Below are 16036 nucleotides of genomic sequence, written 5' to 3'. Positions count from 1 at the left end.
GTATCATATTCTTATTCTTATGTCTTCAACATGGTGGTGGTAGTATGAGGGAAGGGCTGATTGAGGGAGGAAGGAGAACTCTGAGAACTTGGGCTGGAGTTCTGGGAAGCTTCTGCCTGTAGCTAGAAGGCCAACCCCCCCCTCATAGCTGTGGTAGGACTAATGTAGGACTGAGGAACAGGGATTAGGTGAGGTGGCGGTGGGGACTGTCAACGCTTTGTCACGGGAGCAGAAAGTGAGGATGTGAATTTATAGGGCGTTAGTTTGGAAGAAGGAGGGTTTTCAGGCATGCTCCTCCACTCAAACGTCAGTTATGACATAAATACATTTCATAGCTCATTGAAACAAGCAGAGAAATTGTTTGAAGTTTGCAGATTCTACACTTTCAGTTCAGACCACGTTTGTATTGATAAGCAGAAAAGAAGATATTTTATGATTTTAACGTTACTTTATTCACTTTAGACCGACAGGGACTATTATTATTATTATCCAACATTTCTGTGTATCTGCTAGCAGAGCGGCAGGTGGGAATTCTGGGCCCCCATGAAAATCTACTGTGTGGATCACTTGCCTCATTTCCCTTAACAAGACCTGTCACAACATTAAAACCTCCCAAAACTACCAGAAACCTGCTCCTTATTTTGTCATAGGACCATAATTCCAGCTCTTATTAATCATGCAGAAAGCTGAGATACTTAACTCCACTCAACTGGCTGAAACTGTAATGTTTGTAGCTTCTAAAAAGCACATACTGAGAACAATGAGAAAAATGTGCCATAATTTTTTCTCACTGAGAACAATGTGCAATATTTTTTTTCTATACAATGTGTAATATTTCCTTTAAATATATGTATATATATTTTTTTCCCTGTACATATGTTTTTATGTCTGTCTATGCTGTCTAGTATGTCTATGTGGAGTTGCCTTTTATGCTATATTTATGTATATTTTGCACATCAGAGTTGGTTCAGCTGTGCACAGCTTGTTTGACTTTGAGTTTGACATACTGCTGTCAAAGCAACCCTTTGTAAAAAACTTGAGGGAACCACCCCAGTGACAAGAGGGGTACTGCCCCAGTGACAGTACCTTTATTTCTGAGAGTGTAGGACAGATATATTATTCAAAGCCCCTACAGTCCAGCTATAGATCATGAAGTTCAGTTGTGGAATATTGGAGATATTCTGGTTTTAATTCATACTTTATTCATACTGTATTCAGACTTTACTGATGCTGTAAATCTGCAGTACGATGTGAGGTACTGTTTAATCGTTTATATGACTCGGTCCAAGTGAAAACTGCAGTTACTACACTCTTAAAAATGATTGTTCTTTAATGGTTCTATACAGAACCATGGGTTCTTTGCATGGTGAAATGGTTTTTCAGATGGATGGAGAATATGTTGTATATGGTTCTGTATAGAACCTTTCAGAAAATGGCTCTATACAGCACAAAAAAGGGGTTCTGCTGTTGTTACGATCACAAGCTTGATACAACAGAAGAACCCTTTTCAGTGCTATATAAAAATGCTTTCAAAAAGGTACTATACAGAACCATCTATAGCACATTCTCCATCAATCAGAACAATGCTTTCATGATGCAAAGAACCCTTTAGTCATGCAAATGGTTCTTTGAGTTTTCATGGTTCCATAAATAACTGTTTTTTTTTACTAAAGAACCCTTGAAGAGCCATCATTTATAAGAGTGTGCACCATAAGCTTCCTTTGTCTTAACAGCTCCACACTCTTAAAAATGATGGCTCTTCAAGGGTTCTTTAGTAGAGAAAATGGTTCTGTATAGAACCATGAACACTCAAAGGACCCTCTGCTAAATTAAGGGGTTCTTTGCATCATTAAATAGTTCTTCTTCATTTTTGCATGGTAAAAGTGTTCTTCAGATTGATGGAGAATGTGCTGTGGATGGTTCTATATAGAATCTTTTTGAAAATGGTTCTATATAGCACCAAAAGGGGTTCTGCTGTTGTTACAATCTCAAGCTTTATACAATAGAAGAACCCTTTTTGGTGCTTTATAGAAATGTTTTCAAAAAGGTTCTTTAATGAATGAAGCCTAAAAATGACATGGAAAAAGCTTCAGTGTTTCTAGGCCTCTGGCTCTGCAGGGCTCTCGCGTGCCACTTTAACCAACTTGAACTTGGCTGATTTTCAACCTGATACAAAGGTATTGTTGAGTGTTGAGCCCTGTTTTGTAGAAGGAAAAACAATCTTTGTTTTTTCACACTGTAAGTGCAGACCTCTATCAGTACAGTGTGGAGATCTAATGAAAACGTAACACATTACTTAACTACGAAATGACTTTTGTAATTACGCTGAAAATAATTCTGCATTGGTATCGAATATTTAGCTTCTTTAATCAGATCTGTAATAACGAATGCCTGAATGAAGGTAATACAGAGAATAAAGGCTTAGTTTGCAGTGTGCTTTCTCAGAGTGACATACTTACCGGCAAACATGAGCTCAGAAACTCTGGGTTTGACGTGAAGGCAGGTGAAGAGAGGCAGGGGGCTCTGACCTTCCTTAATCTTCTCCTGCATGGAGCTCAATTTTGTGTCCATCCGCTGTAAAAACATACGCAAACACACAAAATATGTAATGTCACAGATGAATTACGCAGTATCACATATACATAAATTAAATACCTATAAGCAATACCAATGTCCCATATTAATATATATATATATATATATATATATATATATATATATATGTGTGTGTGTGTGTGTGTGTGTGGTGTGTGTGTGTGTGTGTAAGAACTTATAGTGTTATAATGTATATATACATATATATATAGTATAGTATGCACTATATATAGTGTATGTACAGTCGTATGCAAAAATTTTGGCATCCTTGTCAAAATCCATGTTTTTGGTCTTCTGCACGTGTTAATGCACAATTACTGCTTATTTGCTGAATGTAACATAAAAATATTATGTATGTACATATATATATATATATATATATATAAAACATTTAAAAAATCTTTCAATAGTGTCTCCACATTTCATTTCTCTTGAAACTAGAATATTTCTAAATGTATTTAGTATCAAGTTTTGGGTGTAATTTCAGACTCTGACTGCAGTCTTAAATCACACATTAGCAAAGTGACCAAACAGCCTTCTTCCGCCAATGAAATATTGCCAAACACATCCGTTTTTTACTCAACAGGATGCAGAGAAGCTCATTAATTGAACAGAAGTCAACTGAGAAACTACAGCTGATTCAGAACTGACAGCTACCAGACTTTTAACCAAAACCGGGAAGAGAGAACACATTATTCCAGTTCTAGCTACACTGCACTGGCTCCCTGTACCATTCAGAATTGATTAACAGTTTAGCAGTCGTTTTAGTCCCAGTGGTTTTATGTTGCTACATAAACCCTCAGGTCCTCCACAGCCAGTCTGTCAGACATTCCAAACACCCCCCCCTCTAAAATAAAACCAGGGAAGCAGCCTTCGTCTACTACGAGCCCAAACTGTGGAACAGTATACAAAAAGTCGTAGAGAGGCGGGACAGGGAGAATTTATAAATGACAACTTAAAACACGGCTCTTTAATCAAAAACAATATGCTTTTACTATTTGTACATTTATTTAATCTGTTCTTTTAATTATGACTCTATAAATTGTTTATTCTTTTATGTGCTTTTATTTCTTTTCTAAATGGCTTCATTCTTTTATTTTTATGCCCCTTGGATTGAGTGATCTATCCTTGTCTATCATTGTTCCTTGATCTTGTGCATTTTAATTTTTAATTATTATTGACATAGCCGCTTTTCTGTTATTGTCTTTATTTGCTTGATTTTTTAATGTGTTTGTTTTATTTATCAATTATCTTTTTGTCTCTTCTTTCTGTGTTGTTTTTATTTTGTACTGTAAAGCATTCTGAGCTGCATCTTTGAATAAGTGCTATATAAATAAGGGTGTGCGACAGGATTCATAGATTGAGAAGAGGTGGTATAGTGCAGGAAATGTGTCGTTCAATGTATGGAAAATGGGTCATAAAGCAGATGTTAATGATTGGCAAAAAGGAGTGATTGCATCCGGGCATGCCAAGGCCACAGTGTGAAGAAAGTAGCTGAATTTGCAGGTGTATGGAAGCGTTCGGTTATACGGGTCGACCAGCAGTGGCAAAAATCACAGTCTACAGGAAATTCTCATCAGAATTGTGGCCGAAAGATGAAACTGATGGACAAGGACAGCCGGCGTGTTTTGCAGCTTGCTTCCAGTCAAGAATTGCTTCTAGAAATCAATGCAGGTTCTTCACAACCAATTTCTGAAAGAACACCATGAACATATGGAGCAGAGCGGCACGCAAGAGGATTTTTGCGCACACAAAAACTGGACTGTTCATGACTGTTCATGACTGGAAACGTGTTATCTGCTCAGACGAATCTGGTTCCTGCCTGTATGTGAATGATGCTTGGCGTCATGTTCGTCGTAGACCTCAGGAAGCCTCCAGTGAGGACCATGAGCAAGGTGTGGTTCAAGCTGGAGGAGCTCTGTGATGGTCTGTGAAATCCACAGATTTGAATCCTCTTGAAAATCTGTGGGACTACTTGGAACAACGAGTAAGACACCCGGGAAGGCATCCACAAAATCTGGATGAACTTTGACCCAAGAGTGTGACTAATTTTTTGCCCTGTGAGCATAAATATATATATATGTATGTATATAGTTGCTGTAGTGTAAGACCCTTATATCTTTTTCATTTTTTGCCATAAGTTTAAAACTCTACTTTGCCTTCTTCTCATAATAAACAGACCAACAGAAATGGTCTAAATCACCTGGAAAAACATCTTGTTAAATTAACTTATTTTACCAGTTAAGAATGTTTTTTCCTTCTCCTGTAAAGTTACCATTTTGGAGATTTGGTTGTATTTTGACCGTGGCAATATGTAAGTATCTATACCTAATAAGAGTTATCTAGGCTTAACCCTAAACCTAATCTCTGGTCCAAAAAGAAAAAACAAAACATGGAGGATAGCTTTGTTTTTCTAGTCTTCATCGCCCGGACAATGTATTGAAACAAACATATACATACACACACACACACACACACACACACAAGAAAACAGTCGAACACCTCCGCCTCGTAAATCCAGTTCCAAAGGGTCCACATTTTTCCCATAGCTAGAGAACCGGCTTTTCATTTTACTGTCTCTTCTTTATTTATGTCTGTACAAAAACAAAAACTTGTCCCTCTAAGTTTCCTGGAGGAGCCGTCTGAGCAGAGAAAAGCATGTTTTAGTTTTGGAGATACAGAGTTTCCTTTAGTGGGCAGCAGCGATAAGCGCACTTTGAATTGTACCAGGGTTTGAGTGTTAAACGCCAGGAAACATAACACTGTGGGCAGCAGCACTGAGAGATACGGCCTTTGAAAATACTGCAGTTAACCTCTACCATTTTGTAAAGGAACGCACAATGTTTTTCTAACTCTAATTAAACATACAGAGAACACAGCCTTCCTGCAGGCCTGTCAGGAGGTTTTATGCGCTGAGATCATGGGCGTGCCTCATTAATGTCAACATGCCTGAGAGAAAATGCCACACACTATTTCACTTCCAACAGGAGGCTCAGAAATCTGTATCAATAAAATGAGATTATAAACAGTACAAACACTAATCTAACTAATATGATGTGGTACTGATAAAGAAAAAGGCTCAGAAGTTGGAAACAAAAGACTTAACAGCCTTACAGCCGTAGTTATGCCAAAATGTAGCTGTCATGAAGCAAATATGCACTGAGTGGAGGAACACTGGCAGCTTAAATGAAAGCCACCCACAGTTGAACATGAGAAAAACAAAAAAGGAATATTTTGAAGGCTTTTTAGGGTCACAGAGCTGAGCTGACCTGCCTTAAATATACAGAACAAGCTTGAACACACCTGAAATTAGACCCCTTCAAGTAATCTGTACGATTCAAGCCTTTAGAAAGTAGTTCATTAAGAGTTACATATAGAAACATGACAACTCAAAGAACCATTTGAATGGACAGACAGCTGTTGGCATAGTTAATTGGGTCTCTATGACTGAAAACAATGGTTCTATATACACTATATGGCCAAAAATATGTGGACAGCTTAACATAATCATGCCTATATGAGCTTGTTGTACATCTCATTCCAAAATCATGGGCATTAATGCGGAGTTGGTCCTCCTTTGCGGCTATAACAGCCTCCACTCTTCTGGGAAGCTTTCCACAAGATTTTGAAGTGTGTCTTTGGGAATTTGTGCTCATTCACTATAAAGAGCATTTGTGAGGTCAGATACTGATGTTGGACGAGAGGGCCTGGTTCACAATCGACGTTCCAATTTATCCCAAAGGTGCTCAGTGGGGTTGAAGTCAGGGCTCTGTGCCGGCCACTGGAGTTCCTCCACACCAAACTCATCAAGCCATGTCTTTATGGAGCTCACTTTGTACAGAGGGTCTCAGTTATGCTGGAATAGTAAAAGGGTCTTCTTCAAACTGCTGCCACAAAGCTGGAACCATATGGTTGTCTGAAAGGTCTTTGTGTGCTGTAGCACTAACATCACCCTTCACTGGAACTAAGGAGCCCAAACCCTGAAAAACAGCCCCAGCTCATCATCCCTCCTCCACCAAACTTTACTGTCAGCATTATGCATTCCGGTAGGTAACGTTCTCCTGGCATCCACCAAGCTCAGATTCATCCATCAGACTGTAAGATAGTGAAGTGAGAGCCATCACTCCAGAGAACACGTTTCCACTGCTGAGTCCAGTAGCGGCGTGCTTTACACCCCTCCAGCCGACTCTTGGCATTGCGCATAGTGATCTTAGGCTTGTGTGCAGCTACTTGGTCATGGAAACCCATTTCATGAAGCTCCCGACACTCAGTTCTTGTGCTGATGTTGCTTCTCGAGGTGGTTTAGAACTTTGTAGTGAGTCAGGTGACAGAGGTCTTCAGCACTCAGCGGCACCACTCTGTGAGTCTGCATCGTCTACCGCTTTGTGGCTGAGCTGTTGTTGCTCTCTGACACTTTCATTTCACAATAATAGCACTTACAGTTGACTGTGGAAATCTAGCAGGGCAGAAATTTCACAAACTGACTTGTGGCAAAGGAATCTTATGACAGAGCCACGTGTAAAGTCGTTCTTCAGTACGACCCAGTCTACTACCAGTGTTTGTCTATGGAAATTGCATGGCTATCTGCTTGATTCTGTAAACCTGTTAGCAATGGGTGTGGCTGAAACACCTGAGCTCAATAATAAGGAGGAGTGTCCACATACTTTTGGCTCACTAAAAAGTGTTTTGCTATTGTAAAGAACCTCTTCTGCACTTTACAGAACAAGACTGTGAAGTTCTAAGTTGATGTCGGTACATATTTGCTTCTAAAACAATTAAAATTTAAACGATTATGTTTGCAAGCACCCTCAACAAGCAGTTTGGGTCTCAGCTAGTGAGATCTCAGTTTATTTTAAAGTGGTTTAACATCTCTGCCTGCGAGGAAAAGCTCAGAATTACAAGGTTTCACGCCTGAAATTCCCTGCAAGTCTCCCACTGAAAGCTTTCTTGCTTTAAAGCCAATTTGGTATCAGAGTTGACCTATTTTAGTTCACGCCCCTGGTCATATTAAGCGTGATTCATCATATCACATCACTAAAAAGACAAAAAAAATTAGATATGTGATGCTTCACTCCCCCCATTTCCACAGCCCCCATCTATCATTGAAAGAAACACTCAGCTAGTTCAGAGACCCTCCCTGATACTGTTTCACTCACTAATATGCCACAATCCAGAAGGAGAATGTGTTATTATTTCCAATTCATGTTGACTTTAACCCTTTAAGGCAAGAAAGTCACTATTACTTCTCTGTAAATAGGGAATTCCACAGATTTTCAAAAATTTCAGCATAATTAAATGCAGTTGTTTACATCTTTAAGACGTAAACAAAGTCGTTCAGAGTGGTTTGGTGTGAAACGCTCTGTTTTAGAGAAACTTACAGAGTCAGAATTGTTCACAGTGGTGGTGATAGGAACCAGACGTCCACCTCTAAAAGCTCCCTCACAGAAAGTTACTACATGAAGCGGTTATAAATTCACTGCCTGATGTCTGAGACACTGTTTTATGACAGGTTTAAAATCATTTTGGCCTAAAATATGTTTTTTTCAAAATGCATTCATGGTGGAGAGGTACATGTCGGATGTTGTACGGCAAAATAGTCCCCAAAGAAAACTTATTTTTTCAGATTTATCACTATTTTACCATCATCAACCTTCCATATAAACTCAGAAGACTCGTGTAGGTTCACTGGTGGTTTTAAACAGTAAATAAAATGGCTATATTTATGTTGTAGTCATGGCGACCCCTGGTTCCTATCACCACCACTGTAAAGAAATCTGAGTCTCTACAACCAACCATTTCACACCAAACCACTCTGAATGACTCTGCTTACATCTCAAACACTTAACTATACAGACGTCTTTTAAAAATTGTGAATTCCGTCTTAATAATGCGATTTGTCAGTGCTGTTGTTGCCTTTATTTGAACTGTAAAGAATCTAATCATGTCAAAGATTTGTAGATTTTTATTTTGTATGTCACAAACTATTATTTTAAACATGCAAACTCATAAATAGGAATATTCTTCACATTTAAATGGCCTTTTATTTTTACTCTGATAAAAGAAATTAATAATAAGCGCTTGCCTGCAACCACCTTACAATAACAAATGAAGCAAAAGAGCCAAACCGACTACAAGGAAGACCCACACAGTCCAGCCCAGCTGTCAGCAGAGCTGCAGGAAGGATCCTGGACAGTCCCCTCCACCCTCTTTATAACTCTTCCCAGCTTGCGCAGCTTCGCTTCACCTCAAACCCCCACGGTCTATAAATCCTACTTTAAACGATGGTTCATTCCAGCTTAGCAGCAATCCATGAACTAAATCCCAGAATACGCCACAAACTGCAATACTTGCAGATTTATTAAGGCAGCTGTCTGTTCTCTGATGATTAATGTCTGTGGTGTATGTGATTTATGGAAGTGTCGACACTGTCCAGCTCAGTGAACTAAACAGAAGTTTCTACATTCAACAGAAACAGTGAACTTTCTGAATCTTACTGAACTGAACTCAAAATCAAAAATATCCACATCGCACAAAAACATTTTTTTTTGTTTCTGGCAAAAAATTCCAGCAAACTAAGAGAACAGAGTCTACCTGCAAAAGCAGCAGGATACAAAGGTCAGCACCTTCTTTCTAATGATATTTTTCATATTCACATGAATGGTATCCAGGCAGCAGCGCAACGTCATTTGCATTTTGTGTATCGTTCACAGACTGACAGAATACAAAGCAGTCTTTGTATTTAAAAGCTTCCACACAAGCACAGTCCACGGATCTGTAGTGTACCGACACTGTCCAAAGAAAAACAGGTATCTCCAACATAGTGACTTTACAGGCCAAAACAGGCTTAACTTTTCCTGTAAGTTGAAGTAAAGAGGTTTTTTCCAAGTACCTGTGGAGCATTTCTGTTTGGACCATTCATGATGAAATTTTCAGACAATGTGAACATATTCAAATGATTTTTGAAAATAAAAATCAACAAAAACAGAGATACATGTTTTTGGACAGAGATGTATATCCTAGATATGTAACATTTTGCAAATCTTATGCTAGCCATCTTCTAATCATTTAAATACTTGTTACTGTATTTATGCTTATTTCCATTCATTCTAATGGTGTTTGGTGTTTTTACAAGCACAAACAGACTTCCTGCCCAGCAGAACGGTTTTAAACCGTGAGTTTTTGGACGGTACTGTAAGTGTATATGGACACATGCATGTGTGCATTTCTCACCCCCGGAATGAGCGTTTCTCCGATCAGCATCCCGAATATGTCTGTGAAGGTGACCGGCTGTCCGGCTGCTTTCTTATTCCACAGCGCCTTGATGTAGCGTTTGATGTGCTGGGGCATCAGCAGTTTGAGAGGACTGTTGCTCACGCTCTTCATCAGCTCCTCGTTTATCTCTCGGGGGCCTTTAGCTGGAAACTCAGGGTGAGAGTACAGAGTGGACATGTACCTGCAAACACAGCCCCAACCAGTCAGACAGCACAAAATAATAATAATAATAATAATAATAATAATGATAATAATTGTTAGCAATGTTGTGTTTTATTCAACAATAGCAAGTAGATGTAGAAATATACATCCACATAGACATATAGATTGAAATATTATAAACTAGACATGAAAGTATTTTTGGGTTGAGGATGTATTTAATATATATTCAATACATTTTTGGGAATAATAAGAAGATATTCAATATTAAATCATATACTCTAACTAGATCTGCATGTTGTCTGAAAGTAAGAAGGAAAATAAGAAGAAAAGAAGAGAAAGAAACAATGGACAGAAAAGAAAGAAAGAAAGAAAGAAAGAAAGAAAGAAAGAAAGAAAGAACATAAATGAAAGACAGAAGGAAAGAAAAGAGAAGAAAAATAAGTGAAGAAATGAGGAAAAAGAAAAAATAAAAGACAGACAAACAAAAGAAAGAAAGAAAGAAAGAAAGCAATAAAGAAAGAAACCGATAAAGAAAGGAAGAAAAAAAGAAACCAATAAAGAAGGAAGAAAGCAAGAAAGATTGCAAGAAAGAAAGAAAGTGAGAAAGAATGCAAGAAAGAGAGAAAGAAAGACAGAAAGAAAAAGAAAGTGAGAAAGAATGCAAGAAAGAAAGAGAGAAAGAAAGACAAAGAAAGAAAGTGAGAAAGAATGCAAGAAAGAAAGAAAGAAAGAAAGACAGGAAGAAAGAAAGAAAGTAAGAAAGAATGCAAGAAAAGAAGAAAGCAAGAAAAAAGAATGCGAGAAAGAATGAAAGAAAGAAAGAAAGAACGGAAGAAAGAAAGGACGTGATAGAGAAAGTGACAAAGAAAGAAAGAAAGTAAGAAAGAAAGGATGTGATAGAGAAAAAAGGAAGTGATAAAGAAAGAAAGAAAGAAAAAGAAAGAAATTGCTAAAGAAAGCGAGAAAGAAAGCAAAAAAGAAAGATAGAACGCGACACAGAAAGAAAGAAAGCAATAAAGAAAAAAAGCAATAGAAAAAGAAAAAAGAAACAAACAAACAAACATAAACAAAAACATTTGGGAGGAAACAGAAAAAATGAACTGATCTACAGCACAGAGGTTTCGAAAGCTTCAGATGAACTGAGAGGAAGAAATACTGAAATTATGAACACAACATTTGAACGGACGTTTTACACCTTCTTACAAATTATGATTAATTTTTAATGAAGTTCTGCAGTACGAGCATCACTTTAGAGTGGTTTTCTACATTGATCTGAAACAGAACTGGTGTTATTGGTGTTATTACTGTATATATCGCTGCAGCTGTGAACTGCAGTGCGCTCTGCCCTGTCAGGTCTGGTCTGAAATGTCCTAACAGAGGATTATGTAATGTCACTGTATCATCTGCACAGAGCGCAGTGGTGAGAAAGAGGAAGTGAGCTGCAGGGCTACACGCTCTAATAACACTGATAGCGCTATCTGCATCTACTTAGAACCAAGAAACAGAGAGGGCGACTTCTCATGATTATATTTGGCCGAGCCTCGAGAGCCACTCTCTGTCAGATGGGTTAGTTTTTAGCCCAACTGTAATATCAGTGTTGATTTACACTACAGTCCAGGTTTGGGCTCATTACTAGATCTTTGTAGTGATGATCTTCTTTGTGGTATAAGTTCATAAGTTCATATGAGTACTTCATACAAGCCCCTTACTTTCCCCTTTTTTCATGCCAAAAGTGCTGTTTGTATTCTTTTGTGTTTATTATACAGATAAATTGAATAAAAAATGTATAAAAATAAACAGACCATGTAGATCCAGACAGTCCAGCCACGTAGGTCGCACAGTCCAGCACTCCAGACTCATACAAAGCCTTCATGACCCCAGAAAAGCCAACCATGGCCCGAAAACCGCCTCCTGACCCCACGATGGCTATGGTGGGCACCTGAGTACAGAGACAGCTGCAATGAGACACGGTCCAGACAAATATACTGTACATACAGTACTGTACAAATTCAGTTGTCCACTCAACGTTCAGTGTAAAGGGCAGCTGGTGTTCTCCAGTTAAAGAGCTCAAGCTCACCTCTTTTTGCGAGCTGGGCAGAAAGCGCGGGTTCTCCATGTTGAGCAGCTTCTTGATGCCCAGCATGACCCTGTCTCTGCGTGTCTCCCTGAAGAGTTTCTCCTGGTCACACAAGGCCATGCTGAAGCGCAGGTCAGTGGATGAACTACAGAAAGCACAGGAGAATATTAATAACGTTAATAACTTTAATAACAATATTAGTACAGTGACTGCAAACTCAAAGGCAGTGAATTCATGAAGGCATTGGTCCTTTTAATACAGGTATTAAGATGTGCTTACCACACTTCCAGCAACATCTCTAGGTACACCTTGGTGGTCTGGTGGAAAATAACAAACAAAATTAAAAATGAGAAAAAATGAATGCATTCTATGAGCAATATATATATTATATGGGGTAAAGCGCCGCCACTGGAGCAGTGGAAACATATTCTTTGGAGTGACCAATCACACTTCTCTATCTGTCAGTCTGATGGACGAGTCTGGGTTTGGCGAATGCTAGGAGAACGTTACCTGACTGCACTGTGTCAACTGTAAAGTTTAGTGGAGGGGGGATGATGATATGGGTTTTTTTCCAGGGGTTGGTCTAGAACCCTTAGTTCCAGTGAAGGGGAATCTTAATGCTTCAGCAGAACAAGACATTTTGGACAATTTAATGCTTCCAACTCTGTGGGAACAGTTTGGGGAAGAACCTTTTCTGTTCCAGCATGACTGAGTCCCAGTGTACAAAGCAGCTCCATAAAGGCCTGACTGGGTGAGTTTGGTGCGGAAAAACTTGACTGGCCCTCACAGAGCCCTGACCTCAACCCCATCCAACACCTTTGGGATGAACTAGAATGGAATTTGGGAGCCAGACCCTCCCATCCAACATCAGTGTCTGACCTCACAAATGCTCTTCTGGATGAATGGACAGAAATTCCCATAGACACACACAAAATCTTGTAGAAGCTTCCCAGAAGGGTGGAAGCTGTTACAGCTGCAAAGGGGACCAACTCCACATTAATGCCTATGGATTTAGAATGGGATTCATAAAAGCTCCTGTGGGTGTAAAGTGTAGGTGTCCCAATACTTTTGTCCATATAATATAGTAAGATAATATTTTCAGTTGTTCTACACATTTTCATTCAATCACAGTTGTATGCAAAAGTTTGAGCACCCCTGGCCAAATTATATGTTTGTTGATTTTCTAAGGGGAAGTAAGTTAACACATCCTCCACAGAGAACACACTGAAATATGTAGTTTTTATGCTAATTTTAGTGGATAATTTCTGTATATTCGCTAAGTTTGAAAAAGCACAGTGCATAAAACGTGCCAGAACTTTTTTTCTAACATGTTAAACTCTGCAAATAAACAGTAATTGTGTATTAAAACGTGTAGGAGTGGATTCTCTGTAGAGGAGGTGTTCACTTATTTTCACTTACAGAATCAATTTGTAAACTGTATAAAATGTAAACATAACATAAAACACTATTAATAATTAACACAATTGCAATTAACCTTAAATTCTGAGATTTATTACCTCCTAAGGCTTTTTTACCTCAGTGACTGAGGAATGAAAACAGACAGAGGGAGGACCGAATGTCTGGACCTGCTGACAGGTCCTGGGCATCTAACAGGCTAATATAAACATATTTTCATTTTTCAAGTCAAACAGCCCTCTTTGTTTATCTTTTAGGGTGTAAAATGAGCCGGTAACATTGTGATTTTAACCCCGTGCCAGCTGTCTTCCTGAACTCCCACAGTCAGCCTTGTTATTCTTTGTAAAAAGCACGACTCTTATTGAATATCTGCTTTATCCCTCAGACTAAAAGACAAAAGATCAGGTTTCCTAACTTGGCCTCAATAACAGAAATCGTCTTTACAAAAAGCGCTGATGCTCCAGATTCTCTCCAACACCTCTCTAGCAGTTTCCCCTGCCATCCACTCCATTACTGGTCACTTGCCATGTGTTTGAGACTCCACAGCCTGCACTGTGTTTGTCACTGTGTTATTTATTCATAAGCAGCAGGGTGAACATATAAATTCACCCACGTCCATGAACCAGGACAGTGTGATCAGGGAGCTTGTTTCACTGGCAAGGTGCTCAAACCCTCAACACAGTAACCAGCAGAACCCTTTATCTCAGGATAACAGCTTCTAGACCTCCCTTTACTTCTAGAGTTACATGTAGGTGGCTGGGCCGATCATCATCCAGTAGTTCTTCACAAAACTCCAAACTGAAACACAGTACACACTTTAAAATGATGGTTCTTCAAGGGTTCTTTAGTAAAGAAAATGGTTCTATATAGAACCATGAACACTCAAAGAACCCTTTGCATCATGAAAGCGTTCTTCAGATTGATAGAGAATGTGCTGTAGATGGTTCTATATAGAACCTTTTTAAAAACGGTTCTATACAGCACCAAATAGGGTTCTTCTATTGTGTCAAGCTTGACATCGTATCAATAACAGAACCCTTTTTGGTGTTATACAGAAACGTTTTCAAAAGGAGAACGTGTTGTAAATGGTTTTATATATATTATTTTTGAAAATGGTTCTATATAGCACCAAAAGGGTTCTTCTGATGTTATGATATCGAGCTTGACACAATAGAAGAACCCTTTTTGAGGCTATATGGAACGGTTTTCTAAAAGAGAATGTGTTGTATATGGTTCTATATACATCATTTTTGGAAATGGTTCTATATAGCACCAAAAAGGATTCTTATATTGTTACAATGTCAAGCTTGACACAAAAGAAGAACGATTTTTGGTGCTATATAGAACCGTTTTCATAAAGGTTCTATATAGAACCATCTACAGTACATTCTCCATCAATCTGAAGAACCATTTCACCATGCAAAGAACCCTAACATGATGCGAAGAACCCTTTAATCATGCAAGAGGTTCTTTTAAAGGGTCATATAGAACCATTTTCTTTACTAAAGAACCCTTGAAGCATTTTTCATTTTTACAAGTGTACTTAACCTGTGTGAAGTCAGCGTGGGACGCCCTTTGAGGCTCCCTTATGAACCTACGCTCATTTCTGTTGATTCTTCTCTATTTTAAAGTAATGAGGTGGAATTTGTAGTTTTGCATTAAAGAAGTGACTCATACAGTTTTCTGTCAATCAATCAGTCAAGACATGTTCGGCGTCTGAAGTTTGCATCTTTAGTTTTGTACTGGAGCTAAAAGGCTAAGATCATAAACAAATGCTGGAAGTCTACGCAACCAAAATGTTTCTGGTGACACAGCCTTCAATTATAGCTGCAAAACAAAAAGTCAAGTCAAGTTAAAGTTTATTTATATAGCACTTTTTACAACAGGTGTTGTCACAAAGCAGCCCTACAGAAAAATCCGGGTCTGAGCCCCCATGAGTGTCGCCAATGTCGACAGTGGCAAGGAAAAACTCCCTAAGAGTAAGAGGAAGAAACCTTGAGAGGAACCAAGACTCAGAAAGGGAACCCATCCTCCTCTGGTCGACACCGGATAGCAAACAGCATTAATATAAAATATTAGAATACAAACAGGACAAACAGGCGGAGCAATGGTGAATTAGATAGTTTGAGTTTATGCAGCATCATCAGGAGGGTCAGTTCATGCAGGTGAGGTTCACAGCTTAGTACAGCATGAAACTCCATGGTGGTCAAAATGGTGCAGATCAACCAACAGAGATGGAGCTCTGGTGACTCTAGCAGCTGTGGTGGCTCCCGTGTGGCGACTCAGGCAGCCGTCGCTCAGGGGCTCAAATAAAGGCTCAAAAGAGTAATACTGCTAACAACAAACAGAGGTGAACATCCACCAATCAGCATTCTGCAAAGAAGGTCATGCTAACTTTTGTGGCCACCTATTTCCAATATTTAGCCATATTAGCATGTTTGGTCGAGCCATTCTTTCAAAATCGTTAGTGTATGGTAGGCGGGGTGGATCTAGGGGTGGGGCCACAGGGCCACT

The 16036-nt window shown here is 38.9% G+C and overlaps 1 protein-coding gene across 1 annotated transcript in view; it reads right to left on the bottom strand.

The window, feature by feature from the left end:
- pla2g4aa (phospholipase A2, group IVAa (cytosolic, calcium-dependent)) overlaps window positions 1–16036 on the bottom strand; it is a 48844-nt gene that overhangs the window by 21800 nt on the left and 11008 nt on the right. Inside the window, 5 exon segments of the mRNA XM_036565316.1 lie at window positions 2460–2574; window positions 9826–10048; window positions 11832–11968; window positions 12107–12251; window positions 12386–12423. Coding sequence (XP_036421209.1) covers window positions 2460–2574; window positions 9826–10048; window positions 11832–11968; window positions 12107–12251; window positions 12386–12423 — 658 coding nt within the window.

This window comes from Colossoma macropomum, unplaced genomic scaffold (assembly GCF_904425465.1).
Source record: "Colossoma macropomum unplaced genomic scaffold, Colossoma_macropomum, whole genome shotgun sequence".
NCBI classification, from domain to species: domain Eukaryota; kingdom Metazoa; phylum Chordata; class Actinopteri; order Characiformes; family Serrasalmidae; genus Colossoma; species Colossoma macropomum.
This window is presented reverse-complemented; position numbering and strand designations above follow the sequence as displayed.